Source organism: Pempheris klunzingeri, chromosome 11 (assembly GCF_042242105.1).
Source record: "Pempheris klunzingeri isolate RE-2024b chromosome 11, fPemKlu1.hap1, whole genome shotgun sequence".
Taxonomy (NCBI): Eukaryota; Metazoa; Chordata; class Actinopteri; order Acropomatiformes; family Pempheridae; genus Pempheris; species Pempheris klunzingeri.
This window is the reverse complement of record NC_092022.1, coordinates 16,467,257-16,488,948: the sequence shown is the minus strand read 5'-3', so window position 1 is coordinate 16,488,948 and position 21,692 is coordinate 16,467,257. Positions and strand designations below refer to the sequence as shown.

Here is a 21,692-nt window from a genome sequence, read left to right as displayed (position 1 = left end):
TTATTTTAATTTGTTTGAACCGTTATTATTTAATGATTCTGATACATTGAGTAAAATAACTTAAAATTATTATTGAAGTGATTTTCCATGATAAAGTTACTTCTAAATACATCTGATACCTTCAAATAAACAATAATTTAATGAGCAGACAAAGAAAACTTAAGGTCAAAACTTAAGCACACAACCACAATACCTGATAATTATTTTTTTCCCGGCTCCCCTAATAAAGCTGTCTATTATCAGTTGTAATTATTCCCATTAATCAGCAGATAAGATAGTGGGATCCTGCATATCGTGCACTCCTTAGTATCCTTTTGCTGGTGCTTTTGATGGTGGGGGTTTCTCATCCGAGTCTCTGTGCACTTTTACAAAGTGTCTCTCTTGTTTCTTCTCTTCTTCCCTCTTATATTCATTTTTACAGGCTGGACGGTTTACCACCAAACGTCAGAGAGAGTCACCTATAAATCTAGTAGCAAACCACGCACTAGATTCCTCAGTGGACCTGTGTCTCTGTCCATCTGTTTGTATTTGTTCTTTTCTATTTCCCCTCACTCATTTCCATCTTCTCTTTATTTAACCTGCCTCTCTCTTCTATCAACCTTTTTTTAAATTTATTTATATGTAAAGTAGTGGATCTTCTGTCACCCTCCTCACAGGCTTCCCCACCTGACATACATCCCATTTCCTTTTCCTGCCACTCGCCCCTTCCCTAAAAGACCTCAAAGCTTGTGTCCAGTATGATTTTGTTTTTCTGGCCGCCAGAGGACGTCCATCACATGTACACACAATGTTGGCACTCAAACCTCAAATATACAAAGTCAGCTCAACCTAGCTAACATGACACACACCACCAGTATCAAAGGCTTGTACAGCCAGGAAGTGTTTCCTTTTCATCGCCATGCCATCGATGAAGCAGGGTCATATTTCTTATCATATTTATTAACTGTGGCACATAAAGGCAGATAGTGGCACTGTTGGTTGCCAGTCTTGTCACTTTCTGCAAGAGCTCAGTAAGTATGCCCTCCATTAGTAAACTCTGAGACCCCCTGGTGCTATAAGGTCTGGATCAGCTTTTATTTAAAACCCTGGACCTACTTGATCTGAAAAGGCTATTACAACTCTTAGTTTAACATCATTGTATTTACATTGGACAGGAGTAAACATGTGATCCCTTCCCAATATAAATAGGGCTTTTAGTGTGACACCATATTCTCACCAAGTTTCTGCTAAGAAAAGATACTATTGGCATGATAAACTCATCCTGTTCCTCTGATATAAGATATCTGTGGACAGTTATCTCCATTGTGTGAACTTGATTAAAGCAGCTACATTTAGAATTTGAAATATTCGATACAACTTTGGTGTCCTCCAGTGGTGGAATAGAGAAAGACACTGGTAGACAGCAATCCGCACATGTTTAACAGAATTGCAAATTCAACACAAAGTGTTAAATTTGATGCTGACAGCTAAATATTTTCAACTTTAATCAGCATTTTTTGACCTATTTGCATTGTCTTTAGTTGCAGGACAACCTCAGACCTGCCACACCTTGTGCAGGCATTTAGATTTACATTGATTTTTTTTTTTTTTTTTTAGCAGTCTCATTTGTTTTTATGTCACGCTCAAAAAGGAGGGAATGCCTCATCAAAACACTGGATTTCCAAATTGAATGTTAAAAATATTGTTCATGACCACAGCTCCAAGAGCGTTTCCACCTCCTGGTCTGCATTGCAGGGTTGTCCCGTTAGATAGTTATGTAACATCAACATTTGTGCACTGAAACAGTGTAATTAGTGTGTGCTCACCTTACTGACACCCTCACAGTGTTCTGTGAGTAACACTTCCTTAAATTTTTTTTCCATTACTCCTCTAGGTGGGAGGCACAGTTAATGGTGGTCAGGAAAAAAACACAAAGCAGACCGAATGAAGTAGCACAAAAAGCGTAGCTATGGCTCTATGAAGTGGCCACCATTTAGTTTTTTTAGGCACGAAGAATGAAAAGGAAACATTTCCAGCGTGTGCATGCCTCCTACAGATTCATGTGTGTGGCCTCCAATACAGAGGCTGCAAGTGACCTTACACAGTCTTCCCTCTGGCAATCATCCACAGTTCACAGAACCACAGTTACATTCATAACCATTCATTTGTGGGCGTAATGCCCCCTCCCCCTCATACAAACGCTTTGTGCCGTGCTTCTGGCTTAAAAGAAAAAGACCCCACGAGCACATTGGGGCTAGTTCTCTCCAAACATGGGCCTGAGGTCAGACCTAAAATAAGACAGTGTGCCTGTTTGTACAAGTGTGTGTGTGTGTGTGTGTTAGAGAGAATGCCAACGCCTTTATACCCTATTTATTTGTTGTGTGTTTCCACCCACTGTTAATTTTGGTTGTATAACATCTCCCAAGTCAGGGCACTTTGCCCAATTCAGTAAATCCTCTGTATACTAACACAGAGAACCCCCCCCCAGCCCCCCAGCCCTTCCCCTCCCCGGTAGGCAGGGCCCTTTGCTGTGGTAGAGGAGAGCTCTCTCTGTCCCTCATGTTTGGACGGAGAAGACGTGCATGGTGCAGGCGCCAGGCAGGGCACTGAAGGACACTTGCTCCGCCACATGAAGGGCTGTATCATCAGTATTACTACTTTTTTTTTTTTTCCCTCCCTTCTTCCACCTCTCCTGAGTTACCTGCATGTTTCTGACAAGTGCTGACTCTGATGAGTTCCAGCTAGTATCTGTGTGCTCTTTCAGTTTGAAGTTTTATTTTATTTTGGTTTCACGTTTTATTTCACAGGCATTCTCACATCGACAAAGGGATCTCTTTTTAATCCAGGCTCCAGTCTTCCTTTCTTAGAAAACACTAGTATCTCGTCATGGTCTCTCCCTTTCAATCAGTGGACCAATGATTCATACAAACAAATGCATCGAAATTAGTAGACTCTTTATTTGTAAACGTGATGAAGATGGTAACAACTTCATTTTACCAAATTCCATTTAAACACTGTTCACAGAACAACCGACAAGAACAGTTGTTTTCAGTAAGTCAGTTTACAAGGCAGCATAACATATGATGGTCTTCATCCTCATAAGGTTGCTAGAAATGCAGAAACCAATGAAAGGGCAACATCTCAAACCATGGCTAGGTGTGCTCTCTCTCTTTGAGCTTGTCAGGTACACCTCCTAATAGTCAACTTTTCAAATGATTGCCCATTTTAAAGAGAACACCTAGGCTCTCTCTTCCAGTCCTCCTCACTGATTTTTAAACCCCATGTCCTCCTTTTCCTCTTTCTCTCTCCTCGATTGTTTTGATAGCTGAATGTGCTTTTGAAGCAGCTTGTCCACATACTTGTGGTGTGCAGTGTGTCCTGGCCTAACTGTTTCTGTCTTGTGCTGTTTTACCTTTTTATAGGGTCCACTCTGAAACGACTATGTCTAGGCAAAGAGCGCAGTAGTAGTAACTATCTCATTTACTTTCTTACTCTCTGTCTTTCTTACTCTGTCCTCACTATTTCAGTCTTCTTTATGTTTGTATGTGCACTTTTTCTTTTTTTTTTGGTTTTGTCACTTTGAAACTGTGGCAGTTACTGTTGAAAATGTGGGTGCTCTACCGATTGTTGCATTCATTTTTGTTGTTTTGCATGGCGGTGTCGATGTCTCGATTGCTGAATTTTGTCATTGCTTGCATATCAAACATTTCATTTGTCTATAATTACTCATGAAAGTCATTTATGTTGTAATCCTTTGGCTGCTCTGTTGGCAAAACGTGTCACAGTAAATACGCCGTATGAGCATTTACACTGGCCTCAACAAAACAATTATTATTATCCTATTTAAAGCTGACTTTCATGGAGGTGACATTATAGGTTAATTGTCTCAAAAGTCCCTTAAATTGCGCCGTACAGCAGCCAATTGATTTGACTGTCAATTTTTTTTTTTGAACTGGCCAGATTTTTAAGACCCCTGTGTCTTTTCAGGGTCTTCTCTCAGCACCACCACCACAGCTCAGACAGCCGCCAGCCAGACACAGCCGTCACTCACCACAGCCACGCCCTCACCATCTCCTCAGCCAATCACACGGCTTGCTCAGGTCCAGACCAACAACAGCAACAACAAGAGAGGCACGTTCACTGACGATCTTCACAAACTGGTAGACGACTGGACGAAGGAGACTGTCGCAGCAGCTAATCAGCCACGCCCCTCTTTGAACCAGATCAAACAGCAGAGGCGCCAGCAGGACCTGGAAGGAAAAGCGGCACCCATGGGAGCCGCTAAACATGAGGTATGTGAAATGTGCACTCAGGGATGGATGATTATGGACCAGTTTTTGGTTGTACTGTGATCTGTGACGTACTTATGAGGCAGTCTATGGACATTTTTTTTTTTTTTTTTTTTTTACAACAGCTGCCTTCTGTTTCAGATTAAATGCCATGTTGGTCCCAGCAAGTTCCAGCTGCCTCTTTCCTGCCCCCTGACCGCTGCTTTAGGTCCTGGCATGCCCACAGCCCTAGCTCCCAACTCCTCAGCAATGCTCCCTCCTGGGTACCTTTTGCCAGCAGGCTCCTACGGCAGGATGGTTCCTGGTCCTCTTTACCCCCAGCAGTGGTCTGGCATGCCCAGTCCTGTAGGCTCCATGGGTCCTGTAGGCCTGCTTGGTGCTGCAAGAATGATGCCCTATGCCACAATGGCAAACCCAGGGATCCAAGCCTACCCTCTGGTCATGCACGAGCCAGAGAATGGCCCCTGTCCGAAAACCACTAGGACTACCTAATCTGCTAACTATAATTTGTTAGTGTCTGTGGGCAGGATGGTCCACTCTGTTCTGGCTCTTTCACACGTGTACATAATCTGATCTTGTAAGAATAATGACGCGAGTATTGATATTCTATATCTGTAGTTAACTGTGTGAGAGTGTGTGTGAGAGAGAGAGAGTGTATATATGTGTGTATACTATACAGTACATGTTAAGTATGGATGTCTGAATACCTAATGCTTTTTTTGGCTTCTGTCTTGACTAAACTCAGCCATACAAGACATTTTGTCTGTAGTCACAAAAATATATTTCATTTATTTCTTTTAGTCTATTACTGCAGTTTTCACATTGATTTAGCCTTTGTCTGTGTTACGAACATGTTAAACACTACATTGGAATCCAAATAGCCAGTGGTTTGAGATACAGTAACAGGACAGTATTTATGATGGAGATATTTGAAGGAATGTAGTGCCTTGAACATTGATTTATAGATTTTTTTTTTTTTGGATTTTTTTTCTTCTGTGAAACAAAGCATGTCTGCGTCCAAGTTATTTTATTTGATGGTAGCTTGAGTGCAGTCTTTTTTTTAATGCATTACAGACACTTTTGTTTTTGGTTTACATATGAATGCCCTTGTAGTACTGCACTATTAACATATGCTCTTATTTAAATAATAAAATCATGTTTTAACCCTTGTTTACTTTCCACCCCTGTGACAGATGGAATGCCATAGTGGGGAGATGTACCGTTGCCTTGCAGAAACAAATGGTTGATGAGAGAAAGGAAAAAAAAAAAAAAAAAAAACTACGCCAGCAGCCAAAATCCACTCTTTCAGGTCAAATGGTTCAGTTGGACACGGCCTCTTTTTGATAGAACTGACGCGTTGGACAGCACAAGAGCTGGCAGTGTCGTAGCCTTGTGCTCGGAGGAAAAGGCGGTGTCCAGAGCCATGCAGTATATACTGTACATAGGTCTTTCTACAGTATATGCCTCTGGTAGTGTTCTGATCAGAATGTAGCAATTAATATGTGAAGGCTTGAGGCTTAAAAGTGCAATTTAACCCCTCCACAAAGCTTTGATCGTGGCCTTGCCACAAGCCTTATCTCTGATGTGTGCAACAGGAGCAAGCTGAAAAGTTGAACAAAGTTACAAATCACCAAGCAACACATAAAAGTTACCGGGCAAAGTATAACCATTACAAACCACCAAACTCTGAAGTCACTACGGCTAAATGGTCTTTCAACTTGGCTGTCCTAAACACGGCATACACTGTATGTAAAATGTTTTGTGCAATCACCAGTCTGAGTCTGACGTTTTTAAATTATTTGTTGTGTAAAGCTTGATTTTTGATGCTGCTATCGTCTGAGGTGGTTCCACTGTACAGTAAAGCATTCTTTTCACGTAAGATGGTACTTAAAATAAAGGAAAAAAAACCTCCTCGAATTCAATTAACTGAGAAGCTCACAAAGCAGTGTTATTGCCTTGTTGAAATTTTGATGTTGTGTTTATTTCCCAGGTTGCTTTTGATGACAGCCTTTTTTTTTCTTTTCATTAATATATTGCAAAATTCAAATGATACTTGGTGTGGGAGATTTGCACAACATATAGTCTCCCTTAATTCTAAAATATGTTTAAGAGTTTCCTACACTGTATATAGTGGGTTTCACCGCTTGTACTTTTTTTTTTTAAATCACTGACAAGCATGGCCAACTTTTCATGTTCCACAAAGCAAAGAGAAACAATACAGCTAACTATGGTTAGAAATTTCACATCTCCACAACACATTTGAAAGGTTTCAGCACCCCAATCCTGCCAAGCTGTGAACTGTACAGTTTTCTTGTAGTTTATATTTGTACATTTTGTTTGTTTGACTGTTTCGGGGTGTTGGCGGTGGTGGAGGGGTTGCTTTAATGTATATTATTCCATCAATTCGGTTTGAATTGGACTTTTATAGGATATTATGCAGAGTCTTCTGCTTTGGTGAAATACTTCCAGTAGTAAGAGATTTCTGTTCTCTGTCACTTGTACCCGGTATGTTTTTGTTCCACCTCCCTCGTTGCTAACTCATGAGGAGCAGAGGAGGGAGTAACTATTGTTGGCATATTCATGTGGATGCGGTGATCAAATAGAGAGAGCTGAAATGCACAGAGGAGGAGCGGCGCTGACACCACCTCCTCCTCATCCTCCTCTGATCATCTCACTCCTCTCTGGACAACATTGCCCCCTGGTGAATATGCTCTGACTGTCAAAGGCTTGTATTTACACTGTGTGGGATTGCTTCTGCCTGCTGTATGTCCCACTGCATTACCCCACCCTACCCTGCTGCACTCTAATCACAGACTGGATGTTCAGAGAGAAATAAATATTATTTTGTGCTTGATGGTATGTGGCATTGTTTTTATTTCTAAAGACTACATATTAAAAGCACATTTCTGATTAATTATGAACTTATGTAGCATGGAGTTTAGATAAACAATCAGGATCATTTTCATCAAACACTAAATCAGGAGTGGTTAACGTTTCTGAGTGAGGCCACACTCGGTCCTGCAGACATCTTTGAATCAAGGCCACAGATTCGCTACAACACAACATGCAGCCTGTGGTCGAGCAGAAAGGAAAAAATAAATTACCTAGTAGACTTTACGAACAGAATATTGTTTGTGTTACTGTGAAATCGCGGATAAAACGTGGCTAAGGGCTCTATTTTAGTGCCAAAGCCGAGAAGTAGATCCTGCTTTGTGTGGCGAATGTGTCGACGCGCGTCTGCGGCGTAGCGTTACAGCAACGGTTACCCCTTTTGTTCAGCCGAGTTCCTGAATTATTCCCAACACAATGAAATGATCGGGATATTACACTGTTTCACAAAAACATTTCACTGAATCTGCGCCTCCCGTGATCTCACCTGGGACTATCCAATGAGTTAAAATCGATCTGCGACCCGTCCGAGCTGCTGTGAGGTGTCCGAAGCACGCAGTCTTGAGGAACGTGGAGTAGTAAGTGTTTATAACATTAGTCCGGATCTGTGGCGTTAAACAGCTCCGGGCTCGATTTTAGGGACAAAATGGGTCACATTTTGACAATTAAAGCTAATTGTAGAGAGTAATTAAAGCCTTCCTTCTTAACCCACTGTGCCCTGAAAACACGGAGCAGTGAAGCTCTAATACAATATGTGCATGTCTGGCTATTTCCTTCGCATCGCTCATGATTTCAGAGATTTTTCGCCACAGAAGATGCAGAAATAGTTGGCTCATCGACCTTGGCTGTTTAGTAAAGTAACAGACCTGATCCTAGATGCTGCAGTATTGCGGTAACCCCATGAAATCAGAGATTATACTGACATTTTGCTGCTCAGTATGTGGGATTTACAGGGTGAGGTCATTGTGGAGGGAAACACTAGAGGGCTGAATGGTCATCTAAGTTACTGTCAGGCTACAGTGTGTGCAACTTTAACATTACAGAGCGTTTTTAGTCAACAAATAATAAACAGAGGAGTGTCTAAAGTGACACTTCTCTTTGTGTGGCCACCGTCTGCCCTGTGAGTACAGCTACAACTGGAATAACACTAACCCAGTTAGCCTCACTGAGCTCAATGAAACACTGAGCGTCGACTAAGATGAAAAATCGTCGGAAGCAGCCAGATGCTAGTTTGCAGCTTTAACTCGTGAGTAGTAGCTGGTTATTTTCTCTGCAGCTTCACTGTTTGCGTGGTGAATTGGTGGTGTTGTTTGCTAGCTGCTGTTAGCTTGCTGGCTAACAGCGTCAGGCTGCAATGTTCATTGTTTGAGGAGGAGGCATCGGTAAAATGCTAAGGCTAACGTTAGCGGGATAAAAAAAAAAAAACAACAACCCTTAAACCCTTGTGGTTAGCGTGGGGATTTTCAAACTAAAATCCATCCTGTTGCTTTAGCCACATTTCTTTCTAGCTCACGGGTTGTAAACAAGCTTCACATCACTGTCAGCTAGACTTACTGTTAACCGAAAACTACAGTTGTTAGCAAAAAAGCGGAAGCACACACGTTGACCTAAAATGCACCTGTTACTGGGCAACTGAACATAAAAATTTGTTTGCTACTGGGAATGGGGGGCATGGTCACGTGACTGCACCATAACAGGTGCACGATGTGCAGGCACCACTTGTCTAGACTGGTGACTGAACCATTCTGCAGTCCAGTGTCAGCAGCCTCTATCAAGCCATCATGTGTATTGTGTTTTGAAAATGCAACACACCAATCAGATTTTGCATCTCGGGAACTGATGATCCTCACGATCCTCCTTTGTGTTTCCCTCTCGCAGATGTAAACTTGAACAGCATCTGTCCCAGCAGTGGCTGTTGGCACAATGGGGCTGGACTTTGATGTAAAGACATTCTGTCACAATCTGCGGGCCACCAAGCCGCCTTATGAGTGCCCTGTGGAGACTTGCCGTAAGGTGTACAAGAGCTACAGCGGCATCGAGTATCACCTCTACCACTACGATCATGACAACCCAACTCCTGCACAGGCTGTCCCACAGAAGAAGAGGAAGGGACGGCCTCCTCGCGTCTCATTGGCTGGGTCAGGGGACACGGACGATGGTGGAGGTAACGGAGGTGGAGTGCTGGGGCACGGGGGCAACACACCTGGTAGCCCCAACCGATCAGAGCTATCTCACTCCCCGGGCAGAGAGACAATGACCTATGCCCAGGCACAGCGCATGGTGGAGCTGGACATCCAAGGACGGATCCACCGCATCAGCATCTTCGAGAACATTGATGTGGTGTCAGAGGAAGACAGTGATGCGGAGGATGCTCCGCCATCTGGTACCGGTGGTGGAGGGGTGTGTAACGGTAGTGATGGTGGAGGTGGAGGTAGCGAGGTAGGAGGTAGTGGCAAGGACCGCCCGGATGTCCCATCTTCTAATGGGGGCAAATCCACCCCAAAGTCTGGGAAGCATAAGAGTAAAGAAAAGAAGAAGGACGGCTCATCTCATCATCACAGCCTTCAGTCCGGGCCTGCAGTCAAGCTCCCTGAGGCAGTTTTCAGAGAACTGGACCAGGAGAGACCTGAAGCCCCCCCTCGGCCGTCGTCTTACTACAGGTCTGCACTGACTATTATAATCTGGTTCACTGATATTTACATAGCAGGTAGAAGAATTAGAAGTAGGATGAATGTCAAGTACACGGCAGGCATTTAAAAAACAAAATCATTTTGTATTGGGGTGCTTCTATAGAGGAGCCATCTTTTTATACAGAAAATAGTTTTCACACTCAGTCATCAGTTGGATTGCAGTCGTACATCTTATAATTATGCCTGATTCATGAAATTAATTTGACTTCAGATTCCTTGTATTATTCTGTCTTCATTTCCTCTTTCTACAGAAAGCCTTTCCTAAACACATCTTCCTCTTCTTTTCAACTCTGGTGCTCAGGTACATTGATAAGTCTGTGGAGGAGCTGGATGAGGAGGTAGAGTATGACATTGATGAGGAGGACTACATCTGGCTTGACATCATGAACGACAAGCGGCGGCGTGACGGCGTGACGCCCATCCCTCAGGAGGTGTTTGAGTACCTCATGGACCGCTTGGAGAAGGAGTCCTACTTCGAGAGCCACAACAAGGTAACTGAACTTGGAAAGTGAAGGAAAAATAATATTTCAACACTGAAACGTAAATAGAATGCATCCGACTCTGATCTGTCCTTATCCGGCTCTCTCGCAGGCAGACCCCAGTACCCTAATCGATGAGGATGCCGTCTGCTGCATCTGCAACGACGGGGAGTGTCAAAACAGCAATGTGATCCTGTTCTGTGACATGTGCAACCTGGCGGTACACCAAGAGTGCTACGGCGTGCCCTACATCCCAGAGGGCCAGTGGTTATGTCGTCGTTGCCTGCAGTCGCCAAGTCGAGCTGTGGACTGTGCTCTGTGTCCCAACAAGGGCGGCGCTTTCAAACAGACAGACGATGCACGCTGGGCACATGTGGTGTGTGCCCTCTGGATACCAGAGGTAAATTCATAAATGTTAATCAGATCTACATAATCATGCAAATATTGAGGCGCTCTGCATTGTTCATCTGTGGTGCACGCAGCTTTTAGCATGCTTACACAGTCCAAGGCTGTGAGGATGTCAGAATATCACACGTTTGTTTTGCATGTTTATGGATGGCTGCTCAGCTTGTTAAGTTGCCTCTTAATTGCAAGTGGCTCGATTTAAAAGCATTAGATGCGTAAATTACAAATGAATGATATCAGTGTTTATGTACAGTTTAGCAAGGCTCAGTCAGTCCTTTATTTGATTGTTACCCCGACGCTGTTATTAAATTATTGGCATGAAACTAATTTTGCTGCCTTTCCTCAGGTCTGCTTTGCTAATACAGTCTTTCTGGAGCCGATCGACAGTATTGAGCACATTCCTCCTGCACGCTGGAAGCTCACCTGCTACATCTGCAAGCAGCGGGGTTCAGGCGCCTGCATTCAGTGTCACAAAGCCAACTGTTACACCGCCTTCCACGTCACCTGTGCCCAGCAGGCGGGCCTCTATATGAAAATGGAGCCTGTCAGAGAGACCGGGGCCAATGGCACCTCTTTCAGCGTCCGCAAGACGGCGTACTGTGACATCCACACGCCCCCGGGGTCAGCCCGACCTTTGGGAGGAGTGGGCGGGGCCAGCATGGGGTCGTCTCACAGTGAAGGAGAGCTGGAGGAGGATGACGAGCCCAGCATTGGCCATGACGATGACTCCAAGGGCTGGAGCTCCGAGCGGGCCAAGAGGGCGAAGGCCAAATCAAGGCTGAAGATGAAAAGAGCGAGGAAGATCTTAGCTGAGAGGAGAGCTGCTGCGCCTGTGGTGTCTGTGCCCTGCATACCTCCCCACAGGTATGTACACACTACATGTTACACTACACTACAAGACTGTATGTGGAAGTGGTTGACCACAAGCAAAATGATCACTTATTAGGATGCTGTTCAGTACTGATGCTTTTCATCTCTACCTCCTGGAACAGGGGAGGAAGTTTTTCATGTATGATGTGGGAGCACATGAGTTCAACTTGTGTTTGTTTCTTCTCCAGACTGAGCAAAATCACCAGTAACTTGACGGTACCCAGGAAGAGCCAGTTCATGCAACGACTTCACAGCTACTGGACCCTGAAGAGGCAAAGTCGTAATGGCGTACCTCTTCTACGCCGGCTCCAAACGCACCTTCAGTCACAACGACATATTGAGCCGCCCCCTCCGCAACCTCCATCACAACTCTCCTCGGTAACTTGTGTAAAAAAAAAAAAAAAAAATGTAGCAACTCATTTTAGTACACGTTACTGTCATTCTGTTCTTTCCTCAGCTGTCTAACATGTTTGAGTGCTTTTGAATGTTGGTGTTGCAGAGGGACAGCGAGGAGAAACAATCTGCTTTGAAGGAGCAGCTGAAGGCATGGCAGAGACTGAGACATGACCTGGAGAGAGCCAGGCTACTGGTGGAACTCATCCGCAAGAGAGAGAAACTCAAGAGGGAGACGGTGAGAACAAATGAGCTTTATTTCTGTCAACAGATATCAAAAACGTTAACGCTAGCAGTAGCACTACTGTCCTATAGCTGTGAGCTGTCTTCTCATTGGAATTAACTTGCACCCATGCAGGCCCTGTAAAAGACTATTTATCTAACCTAAAGGCCATTTTTTAAAATCGTTTTTTATTGTTACAATCTTTGATTCCCGTCACTTTCTCAGAGATTAAGGCTCTGACACATTCAAGTACATTCGACAACAAATTCATTAGGTGCTTCTTAAATGAGTGTGCACACACCAACCCGCTTCGTAAGCAAACCACCAGTTACTCCAAATACAATCTGTACATGTAAAACAACACTTCATTTTGCTACTGGCAGCTTAGTGCACATAAACCGTTCTTACCACTCATATTCCTCCATGTGTATTTATTCAGTCTGCAGGTGTACTTAGCTAAAAAACGTGTCTGTGTTCAGATTAAGGTGCAGCAGATGGCGCTGGAGATGCAGCTGACGCCCTTCCTGGTGCTGTTGAGGAGTACGTTGGAACAGTTACAGGAAAGAGACACTAACAACTTTTTCACTGAGCCTGTACCGCTGGCAGAGGTAAATACACACAAACACACATACACACACATACACACATTCAGGATGTATGCATAATCACGTCAGTGATGTGTCCTCATATCAGTATCATTTTTGAAATCTGATCACATTGGCACATTTATATTTGTGTCCTCTATTTATTTTTTGCATATACTGTGATGCATGTTAAATTACATGTCACCTCTTCCTTCTTTGTGTGTTTGCTTGCTATTTTTATGTTGTTGTGATATGCTTGTTATTTATCTTTATAATATTCTTGCAGTGAAAAAAAAAAAACAGCAATTTATTTATTTGTACAATATGCTGGCTCAGTGTCTTTGGATACAGCTTGTTAATTTTGAGGGATCCTTGCCAAAAATGTCAGTGTGTTTGTATAGAAAACAAATCTTGGCCGTTATGCTGCCTATTATCTCACATTATTGCCAGGCAATACAACAAGTTTTCAGTTATGTATTCACTGTGGCTTCAAAATTCATAGTACAAACAGAAAAGCTTATTAGAACGTGCGGGTCACCCCTCTCCTGATCTCTACCTTCCACCATCCAGGTGCCAGACTACCTGGACCATATTGACACTCCAATGGACTTTCAGACCATGTGGAACCTGCTGGAGTCCCATCGCTACCTCACTTTTGAGGCCTTTGAGGCAGACTTTGGCCTCATTGTCAACAACTGTCTCAAATACAATGCCAAGGACACGGTCTTCTACCGTGCTGCCCTGCGCCTCAGAGAGATGGGCGGAGCTGTTATAAGAACCGCCAGGCGCCATGCTGAACGGATAGGCTTTGACTACGAGACTGGCATGCACCTCCCCCGAGAGCCAAGCCCAGACAGTCAGCGTGACCAGGAGAGAGACAGAGAGAGGGAGCGGGAGAGGGAGCGGGAGAGAGAGAGGGAGCGGGAGCGGGAGCGAGAACGAGAACGAGAACGGGACAGGGACAGGGACAGGGACAGAGACAGAGACAGAGACAGGGACCGGGACAGAGACCGGGACAGAGACCGAGACAGGGACAGAGACCGGGACAGAGACCGAGACAGGGACAGGGACAGGGACAGAGACCGAGACCGAGACAGGGACAGGGACAGAGACCGAGACAGAGAAAGAGAAAGAGATCGGCTATTATCCTCTAATGAAGACGGTAAGTGAACCTCTTTGACTTTGGTTGGGGGGTTTATGAAAGCCAGAGCATCTCAAGCATTGAAGTGAAACGATAGATGAGAGGCAAATTATCTTTGGCGAATGGAACTTCCAAGTCGCCCAACCACATTTTGGAAAATCAATACCTTTCTTTTGGAGGCTATGCAACATGTTCTGAAATGACACACTCACAGTTTAGAAACATCTGGCAGGCTAGAGGCTCAATGAAAGTTTACACCCGTGCCTCATTTCACTGTATCACACAAGTGTGATTGAAATACTGGATGGAATTAGGCTGGTAGAGAAATTGGAGGAGGATGAGAGGCTGAGTGTTGGGATGACACAAAGGGATAGGATGGAAAGGCAGCAGGGATATATTACAGGGGTTTTTTTTTTTTCAGTGATTGAATGTCAGTTATAATACTTCCTTGTCACAAGCGTTGAGCTCTGGAACAGTATTATATGTGGTGTAATATGGTGAATGAAATGTATTATAGACAAAAAATATATATTTGCCACAGTAAAGCCTTTTGACCAGTGGGTGGCGCATGACATCAACTCAGGTCATCACAAATTGTTTTTGCTTGTAAAAACAAGGTTTCTTTCTTTTCTACTTCTTTGGTTTAAACCCAACCTGTATCCATTTTTGGTAATTGATGAAATGGCTTGTTGGGCCCTCTCACATATTTCATTTTATCTACCTTTAAAACTATTTTTGTAGATCCACAGAATAAATTTGACGAATCTTGCAGACATGCTGAATTTGGTACAGCACATACCAGTATTACAGAAAATAGCATAATCTGTCTGGTAGCACAGTAATTCTACTAAATATATTGTAGTACAGTTTCCAGTCATATTTGGCTTCCTTGTTTTAACAATAATAATGATATTTTTCTCTTAGGGTGTTTTAAGATAAGATAAAATGGACTTTATTGTTCCCTCATCAGGACAAATTCACATGTTACAGCAGCAACAAAGGCAGGGGCAAGATAAGCAATAGTAGATAAACATATATTGTAATAATAATAAATATTTACACTATGTACACCTTTCATTCTTAGTGGAAACACACACGGTGTGCAGGATTGTTGATATGGTTGTTGATGATGATTAATTATTGCACATGAAAATTTTGTTGCACAGACATTTTGAAATTATGAATGAAAAACAGTGCAAATTAACATCAGCCAGTGATGCTGCTGTTAAAGAGTCTGATGGCTGATGGGAGGAATGACCTGCGGTTTAACAGCCTTTCTCTCCCTGCCCCTCACAGACCTGCTCCTCCCAGAGAACAGGCGCCGGCTACCACTGGAGGAGCAGCTACACTACCTGCAGGCGCGTCTCGATGGTGTCAGCTCGGGAAAGCACAGCATTGGTCAGTCGCGAAGAGCCAAAGCTCTGAGAAAGGAGATCAGTGTCATCAAGAGGAAGCTGGCGCACCAGCGGGAGGGAGGCTCCGGTTTGGGGGGCCGGGATTTGGTGGGAGGAGGAGACCGGGGTTCTTCCCTTCCACATCACCCGTCCTCTGCTGGACACCACGATGAAGGGGGAGAAAGCAGCAGTCAGGAGATTGGAGGAAAAGGTGCGTCTAGGAAGATGTAAAATATCATTAATATATTAGATAAAATTGATAATATCAAAGTGACATAATTAACATTTACTTGCATTTTAATCTATTAACCTTTCTCTCCCTCAAGATCTGAGTGTGTCCTCATCTGCCATGGCTCCAGAGGTGGGCCGACGGACGTCTGTCCTCTTCTCCAAGAAAAACCAAAAAATGACTGGCCCCCCCAAAAGGCCAGGACGCCCCCCCAAGAACCGGGACGCTGGCTACGCCGGGGCAGGGGTAAGCCAAAGCCCCATCGGTCCCCCTCAGCTGCCCCTGTTGTCAACAGCCAGGCCGAGGAAGAGGCCCCGCAGCCCCCACACCAGCTCCAGCTCTGACAGCGACAGTGACAATGACGACCTGCTCCCAGGTACAGCAGACAAACGCTCAATAAACTTTAACCCACAGTTTTTGAGTCAAACAAACTCACCCCCTCCCCCCCTCTCTCCTTTTCTTTTTCCCCAGGTTTGCCAAGTAACGGTTTCGATGGAGGAAACCAGCCGGTAACGGAGAGCTTCCGCGTGTACAGGAGTGAGTCTCGTCTCCCTCGTTCCAGCTCAGACTCCGAGTCCACAACCAGTAGCAGCAGCAGTGCAGCCTCTGACAGGACCAGGTGATTAGTGCGCAAACACACGGGATGTTCATTAGACCCAAACCAAGTATGGTTTAAAACAGCCTTGAACCCACTGTACAGCAGACTAGATTAGTGATCAAAGTGTGAATAATTAGATGTACCAGCTTCATAAAGGGATATTATGTCAAGGGGTGAGTCTCTAAGCTTATTGTGGAGTTCTTCTGCCTGCAGTTAATGCAGTGTTTATGTATTTTTCTGAAATACGCTCATTTGCTTTCTGGTGACTTCCTGGAGTCATGTCAGCACCTCGTGGTTGCCAGGCAACCAGAGGAGACAGTTCCAGTAACTTCGTCTCCAGCTGTAAATTGTCGTCTTTACGTATGATGATTCAGACCAGCACCAAACTAGACTGTCCAATCAATAGTGTTGTCTTTCTGTTTCTATGGGCCAGTCAGAACTTTGATCTCGTCTGCTACATGACATCAGCTTGAAGAGTAGAGGGGGGGTCCAGCCAACCCGAGGGTAGAGAGCTTTAATGCGGTAGTTAATAACATGTAATAATTGTTTTTAGTAGCTGATTAATACAGTGTGATACAAATATAGTGTGAGGTTATGTGGAACCTCTTGTTTACTACAACAGTTACTAGTAAAGCCTGGGGAGCTGTATGTTATGGTGTCAACATTAACAGTCGATAAGATCTTTGACCTGTCAGGTTGTTGTAAATTTCTATGCGCGTTTATAGTTCTGTCTCTCTTCCCTGTCAGTACAACCCCCTCCAAGCAGGGCAGAGGGAAGGCGTCGTTCTCTCGCTCTGCCTTCCAGGAGGACAGCAGCGAGGAGACGTCAGGCACCGAAAACGATTCCTACTCGGTCGGAGGATCGCGCAGTGTTTCACATTGTAAGCAAGTTTTCACATTCACATATGCATACATTTCGCAGTACGTCTTCACAGAATGATCTGGACCATTGCTACCATATTGCTAATTTATTAGTCGCTTTCCTATTGTCAGTGCTATAATTGCTGTTAGTATATTGGTTGCTGTTTGTTTTCTCTCTCTCTCTCTCGCTCTCTCTCTCTGTTCGAAGGTTCCTTCCCGTTAAAGGGGAGTTTTTCCTGCCACTGCTGCCTAATATAATATCTGATGCTTCCTTATGTGGGGATTCTTGAATCCTTAATTTTGAATTCCTGAATCGTCAGGTCTCTCTCTTAATTAAAGAGTTTGGTCTTACCTGCTCTTTATGTAAAGCGTCTTGAGATAACACTGTTATGAATTGGCGCTATTTAAATAAAAATGTATTGATTGATTGAGGACAGGCAACCAATATAATGAAAACACTGAGAACAACTCATGAGCAGCTGCACAGGAAACAAGACATTTTCGCCACTATACATAGAAATGGCATCTGCTGTAGCTGTAACTGAAATGCCACAAAAGGAAAACACCAAAAAAGACCATTTATTTAGGAGCTGGGTCTTTCATAATTATTCCAGTTGCCCTGATACATTAAAAAGGGATGTATCTTACAATAATCACTTGGAGAAGGGTAATCATTTACATAAACATTGTTAGGCTAGGAGTGAGCTTGCACAATGATGACTGTCTTCCTGTTCCTTACTGTCAGTGGTGCGTGGCCGGGCCAGGTCAGGATGCTGGATGACCTCTGATGACTATTCTTCTCTGGAAGCGCTGGACCTGGTGTGGGCCAAGTGCAGAGGCTATCCTTCATATCCTGCCCTGGTGAGCCACAAGGACTCTGCAAATAGCAAGGAGCAAAGTCAAGAGAGCTGTTCACTCGAGGGCATGCTGCAGGTTAATGACTGTCTATCTAACCCTCCTCTGCCACTGTTTGCCTGCAGATTATTGACCCAAAGATGCCCAGGGAGGGGGTGTTCCACCGGGGTGTCCCAATTCCAGTCCCGCCTTTGGATGTGCTGAAACTAGGGGAGCAGATGACCCAGGAGGCCAGGGAGCACCTGTTCCTGGTCCTCTTCTTTGACAACAAGAGAACATGGTCAGTGCTTTAGTTACTTCGCCTCATCTTTTTATATTCACCAATTGTATTGTCACTACAGATTCTTAAAGATTGTCTCTCCTTTGTTTGTTCTAACTGACATCCTTTCTTTTTGCCTCAAAATGATGGATTGCAGTAAAAAAACAAGACGCAAGCAAAAAAGGCCTCTGGTGAGGTGTGCACACGAGTAACTGTTGAGGCAGCGGTTCAAAAGAAACTGCACTCCTTGTATTGCAGCACAAGACGACTGAACATAGCAGAAATAGGGCAAATGTGGTTTTTGAAATTGGAGGAGGGAAAAAACGCGTCGTGTTATCGGTCATCATGTGCTGCAAGTTTGCAGGAAGTGTGAGAAAAAATGATGACAACTGCTACTGTCATTCTTAACCTTCCTGATGATTTCCTTAGATGGCATTCAGCAGTTAAATGCTTACAGGTCGTAGCCTTTGAAAGTACCTAAACTCAAGTGTTGAAGAACCAGGAACTCATTTATCCAATTAATTTTCCACATAAAATGCCTCCTGTTATGGCCTCTTAATTCTCATTTTTATGTTACGTTGACAAGCTATTAACTCTGCCTGGACTCACTCACTGATGTCTGTAACCATTTCACTGTGCATTTGCTTCTACTTTTGATGCATTGCACCTCTGATTGGAAATAATTTAACACGTGTGTGATGTATGTGTGCATCCAGGCAGTGGCTGCCACGCTCTAAGCTGGTGCCGCTCGGGGTGGACCAGGAGCTGGACAAGGAGAAGATGCTAGAGGGCAGGAAATCCAACATCCGCAAGTCCGTGCAGGTCGCCTACCACCGTGCCATGCAGCACCGCAGCAAGGTGCAGGGAGACCCCAGCAGTGAGACCAGTGACAGTGACTGAACACACACCCCCCTTATGTGTTGGCCCTTTAGCAGGTGTTGTGGAGTACATGTTTCTCTATTGAGAGCTCGACCCTCCATTACAGAACAGAAGAAAGAGTGCCCGTAGCACAGAGTGGGGAAAAAACCAACCACAACATTGGCCCCCGAGACACACACAGACACACACATGCACACACACACACTCGCACGCACACTAAGCCGTATTTAATCTGACATGTAAAATATTGTATTTAAGAGAATTGAAAAAAATGTTATTAATAATAATGATGGAAAAATATGCTATGTTCAGAATCATCAAAGTATTCCTTGTATGTGGTCGGTATATGTTTAATTACAAATGAGATGATGGTTTACAGACTCAAAAAAATGAACATAGTGTTACATTATGATGCGTACACAACTCTGCCTCTCCCTGTCATCCTTACACATACATTCACACATTTGATTTTACATTCGAACAGGGAAATGCACGTAGGGTTCAATAAATGCACACACACTGTGGGTGTGGCTGCGAATACCATCACCGCAGCACATCACCTTCACATCAGTCGGCCACCTTTCCCAAAAAAAAAAAACAGGCCTGGTGCTAGTGTCCAGTCATTCATCAGTGGAGCACAAAGAGAGACTGTTGCAGCCTGAACTGTGGGTGAACCAACGATAATGTTATTTATTCAGCTTAATTCTTCTTAACAAGGTCCACAAGCTTGTTTTATCATGGACTACTTCTAATCACTCCGGCCACACAGGACATCGCTGTGTGGTCCCCTTCGTCTGTCACTCTGTGTTCATCATGTCTCATGTTTATACAGTTTTTTTTAACATACGTCTGTGTCACACAGGCAACGAATAATGAGGACTAAACGGAAACACATGATCGCCTCACTGTCTGTCTTAGTCTCAGGCTGAAGGCTTTAGAACTTTTATATATACAGATTGCATAAAGATAGAAGTTTAATAAAAAAGAATTGAGTTTTTTAAACTTGTGGGTTGTGTTGTGGTTGCTGCGTTTGTTTACCCTTGGTGTTCTGCGTGGTGTCCTTCAGGGTTCCTGGAGACTGCCGTGGAAAAGCCATTTGCACTTTCCAAAGAAATTGTGACTCATAACTTTTTTCAAGATTTATTGCTCTGTGTTTATGTTACTGATTCACAGACTGATAGCACGCAACAGAGAAGCGTCTCTGTGGAAGTCAGGTTAAAGTTACATTCAGGGCTTTATCATAAGCCCCTCACACTGGTTCTGCAGGTTTCTTGTGCTGTTTTTTTTTATGGTACATAAAGCCTGTGCTGTACATATTTACTCACTGTACACTGGTTCTACAGGTCAAACAACCATTACAAGGGTGCCGGATGAACCTTGTATGGGTGTTTTAAATGCCCAGATGTTAAGGCAGTGTTGTGGTTGCCTGTGAAACTGAAAAATGAACGTGCCCATTATAATTCCAGATCATATAATAACCTGTAAAATCATACAAAACTGATTCAGGATCATGGGCCTTTTAAAAAAAGATTACATTAACCACCAGTACTTTTTACTGCCATTTTAACTCCATTTCCCATAAGTTGACTTTCTGTTTACATTATCTGTTGCTCTATATCGGCTCATCTGCCTGTGGTGACAGATATGTCTTATCAACCATGTGAATTTCCTCTCCCCAAATCAGGGTTTTTGAGAAGTCTTTCCGCATGCACTAAATGTCCCCCACCCAACTGGAACGCCCACTCACCACAACATCTACATCTTCAGCTCTGCAACCAAAACATCACCCCTCTGAGTAAAGACGCCTGCTTTCCTGTGCTGAGCAATGTGCAGAATGTGAGTGGAAACAACCGGTAAGAATCAGCACAGGAAGTGACCTTATAGCGTTGTGGGAACCTGTTTCTTTCTACCAAAGCGCTGTTTTTGCTTTCCACTCTATTTGTAACTACTATGTCTACTGTACTTTATCACTACACACACACACACACACTGCACATCTGTGTGAGTTTGGTGTGGTTATGATGATTTAGCACCAGATTTGGTTGAAATATGGTTGAAAATGACCACAGATCAGATTATTTAGGTCATACTGCTGCAAAGCATTCCTCTAAACCAGAGCGGTTCTGTATGTACTCAGGTTTATATGTAGCTGTACCTGAAGTGTCCACTTGGCTGAAAGGCCAATCAGACTCCACTCACATATTGACCCTCTACACACCAGCTTGCAGACAAATGCCTTAATTAACTTAAAACAGATTTAATGTGGCTACAGGACTGACGTCAAAGGGAAAATAGATCTCTAGAAAGTGAGCTAAAGTAATAACATAGAGCACATGGTGTTCATTTGCTCCAGTATTCACCTCCTTCTGTCACTATTTAGTAGATGCACCTTTGGCATCTCTGTTGTTGTCAAAAAAAAGTTGGAAAAACACATGAGCACTTTCAAGAGGAGTAATTCATTTTTAGAAGCACTGACTTAAGAGGTTTCAGGGTGACACACACACACACCAACACTTCCTGTTGGGTGTTATCTGACAAAAATGATTAACATGTTTACAAGCACGTCCGTGTGGGCTTCAGAGCACTACAGAGTCCCTGTGGGAATCTTATTTTCTGTTTGGATGGACTTCAACTCATGAACGGGCTTTTATTCAGAGCTGTCGGTCTCCGTAATG

The 21,692-nt window shown here is 43.8% G+C and overlaps 2 protein-coding genes across 2 annotated transcripts in view; both read left to right on the top strand.

Annotated features, from left to right (window-relative positions):
• The window catches only part of LOC139210081 (serine/threonine-protein kinase WNK2), a 42,051-nt gene extending 34,929 nt beyond the window's left edge, over positions 1-7,122 (top strand). Inside the window, exons 27-30 of the mRNA XM_070840046.1 lie at positions 422-520; positions 3,402-3,446; positions 3,967-4,271; positions 4,410-7,122. Coding sequence (XP_070696147.1) covers positions 422-520; positions 3,402-3,446; positions 3,967-4,271; positions 4,410-4,760 — 800 coding nt within the window. The 3' untranslated portion in view covers positions 4,761-7,122. The remainder of the gene's footprint in view (positions 1-421; positions 521-3,401; positions 3,447-3,966; positions 4,272-4,409) is intronic.
• A 427-nt stretch (positions 7,123-7,549) lies between these two features.
• Positions 7,550-20,019, top strand: brpf1 (bromodomain and PHD finger containing, 1). The gene is made up of 16 exons (XM_070839374.1): positions 7,550-7,735; positions 9,036-9,817; positions 10,149-10,338; positions 10,439-10,726; positions 11,078-11,595; positions 11,790-11,979; positions 12,101-12,232; positions 12,697-12,825; positions 13,372-13,963; positions 15,239-15,547; positions 15,663-15,941; positions 16,037-16,184; positions 16,911-17,044; positions 17,770-17,885; positions 18,005-18,159; positions 18,855-20,019. Exons 2-16 carry the CDS (start codon positions 9,081-9,083, stop codon positions 19,036-19,038), a joined length of 4,101 nt encoding a protein of 1,366 aa, XP_070695475.1. The 5' UTR covers positions 7,550-7,735; positions 9,036-9,080; the 3' UTR covers positions 19,039-20,019.
• Positions 20,020-21,692: the final 1,673 nt, after the last annotated feature.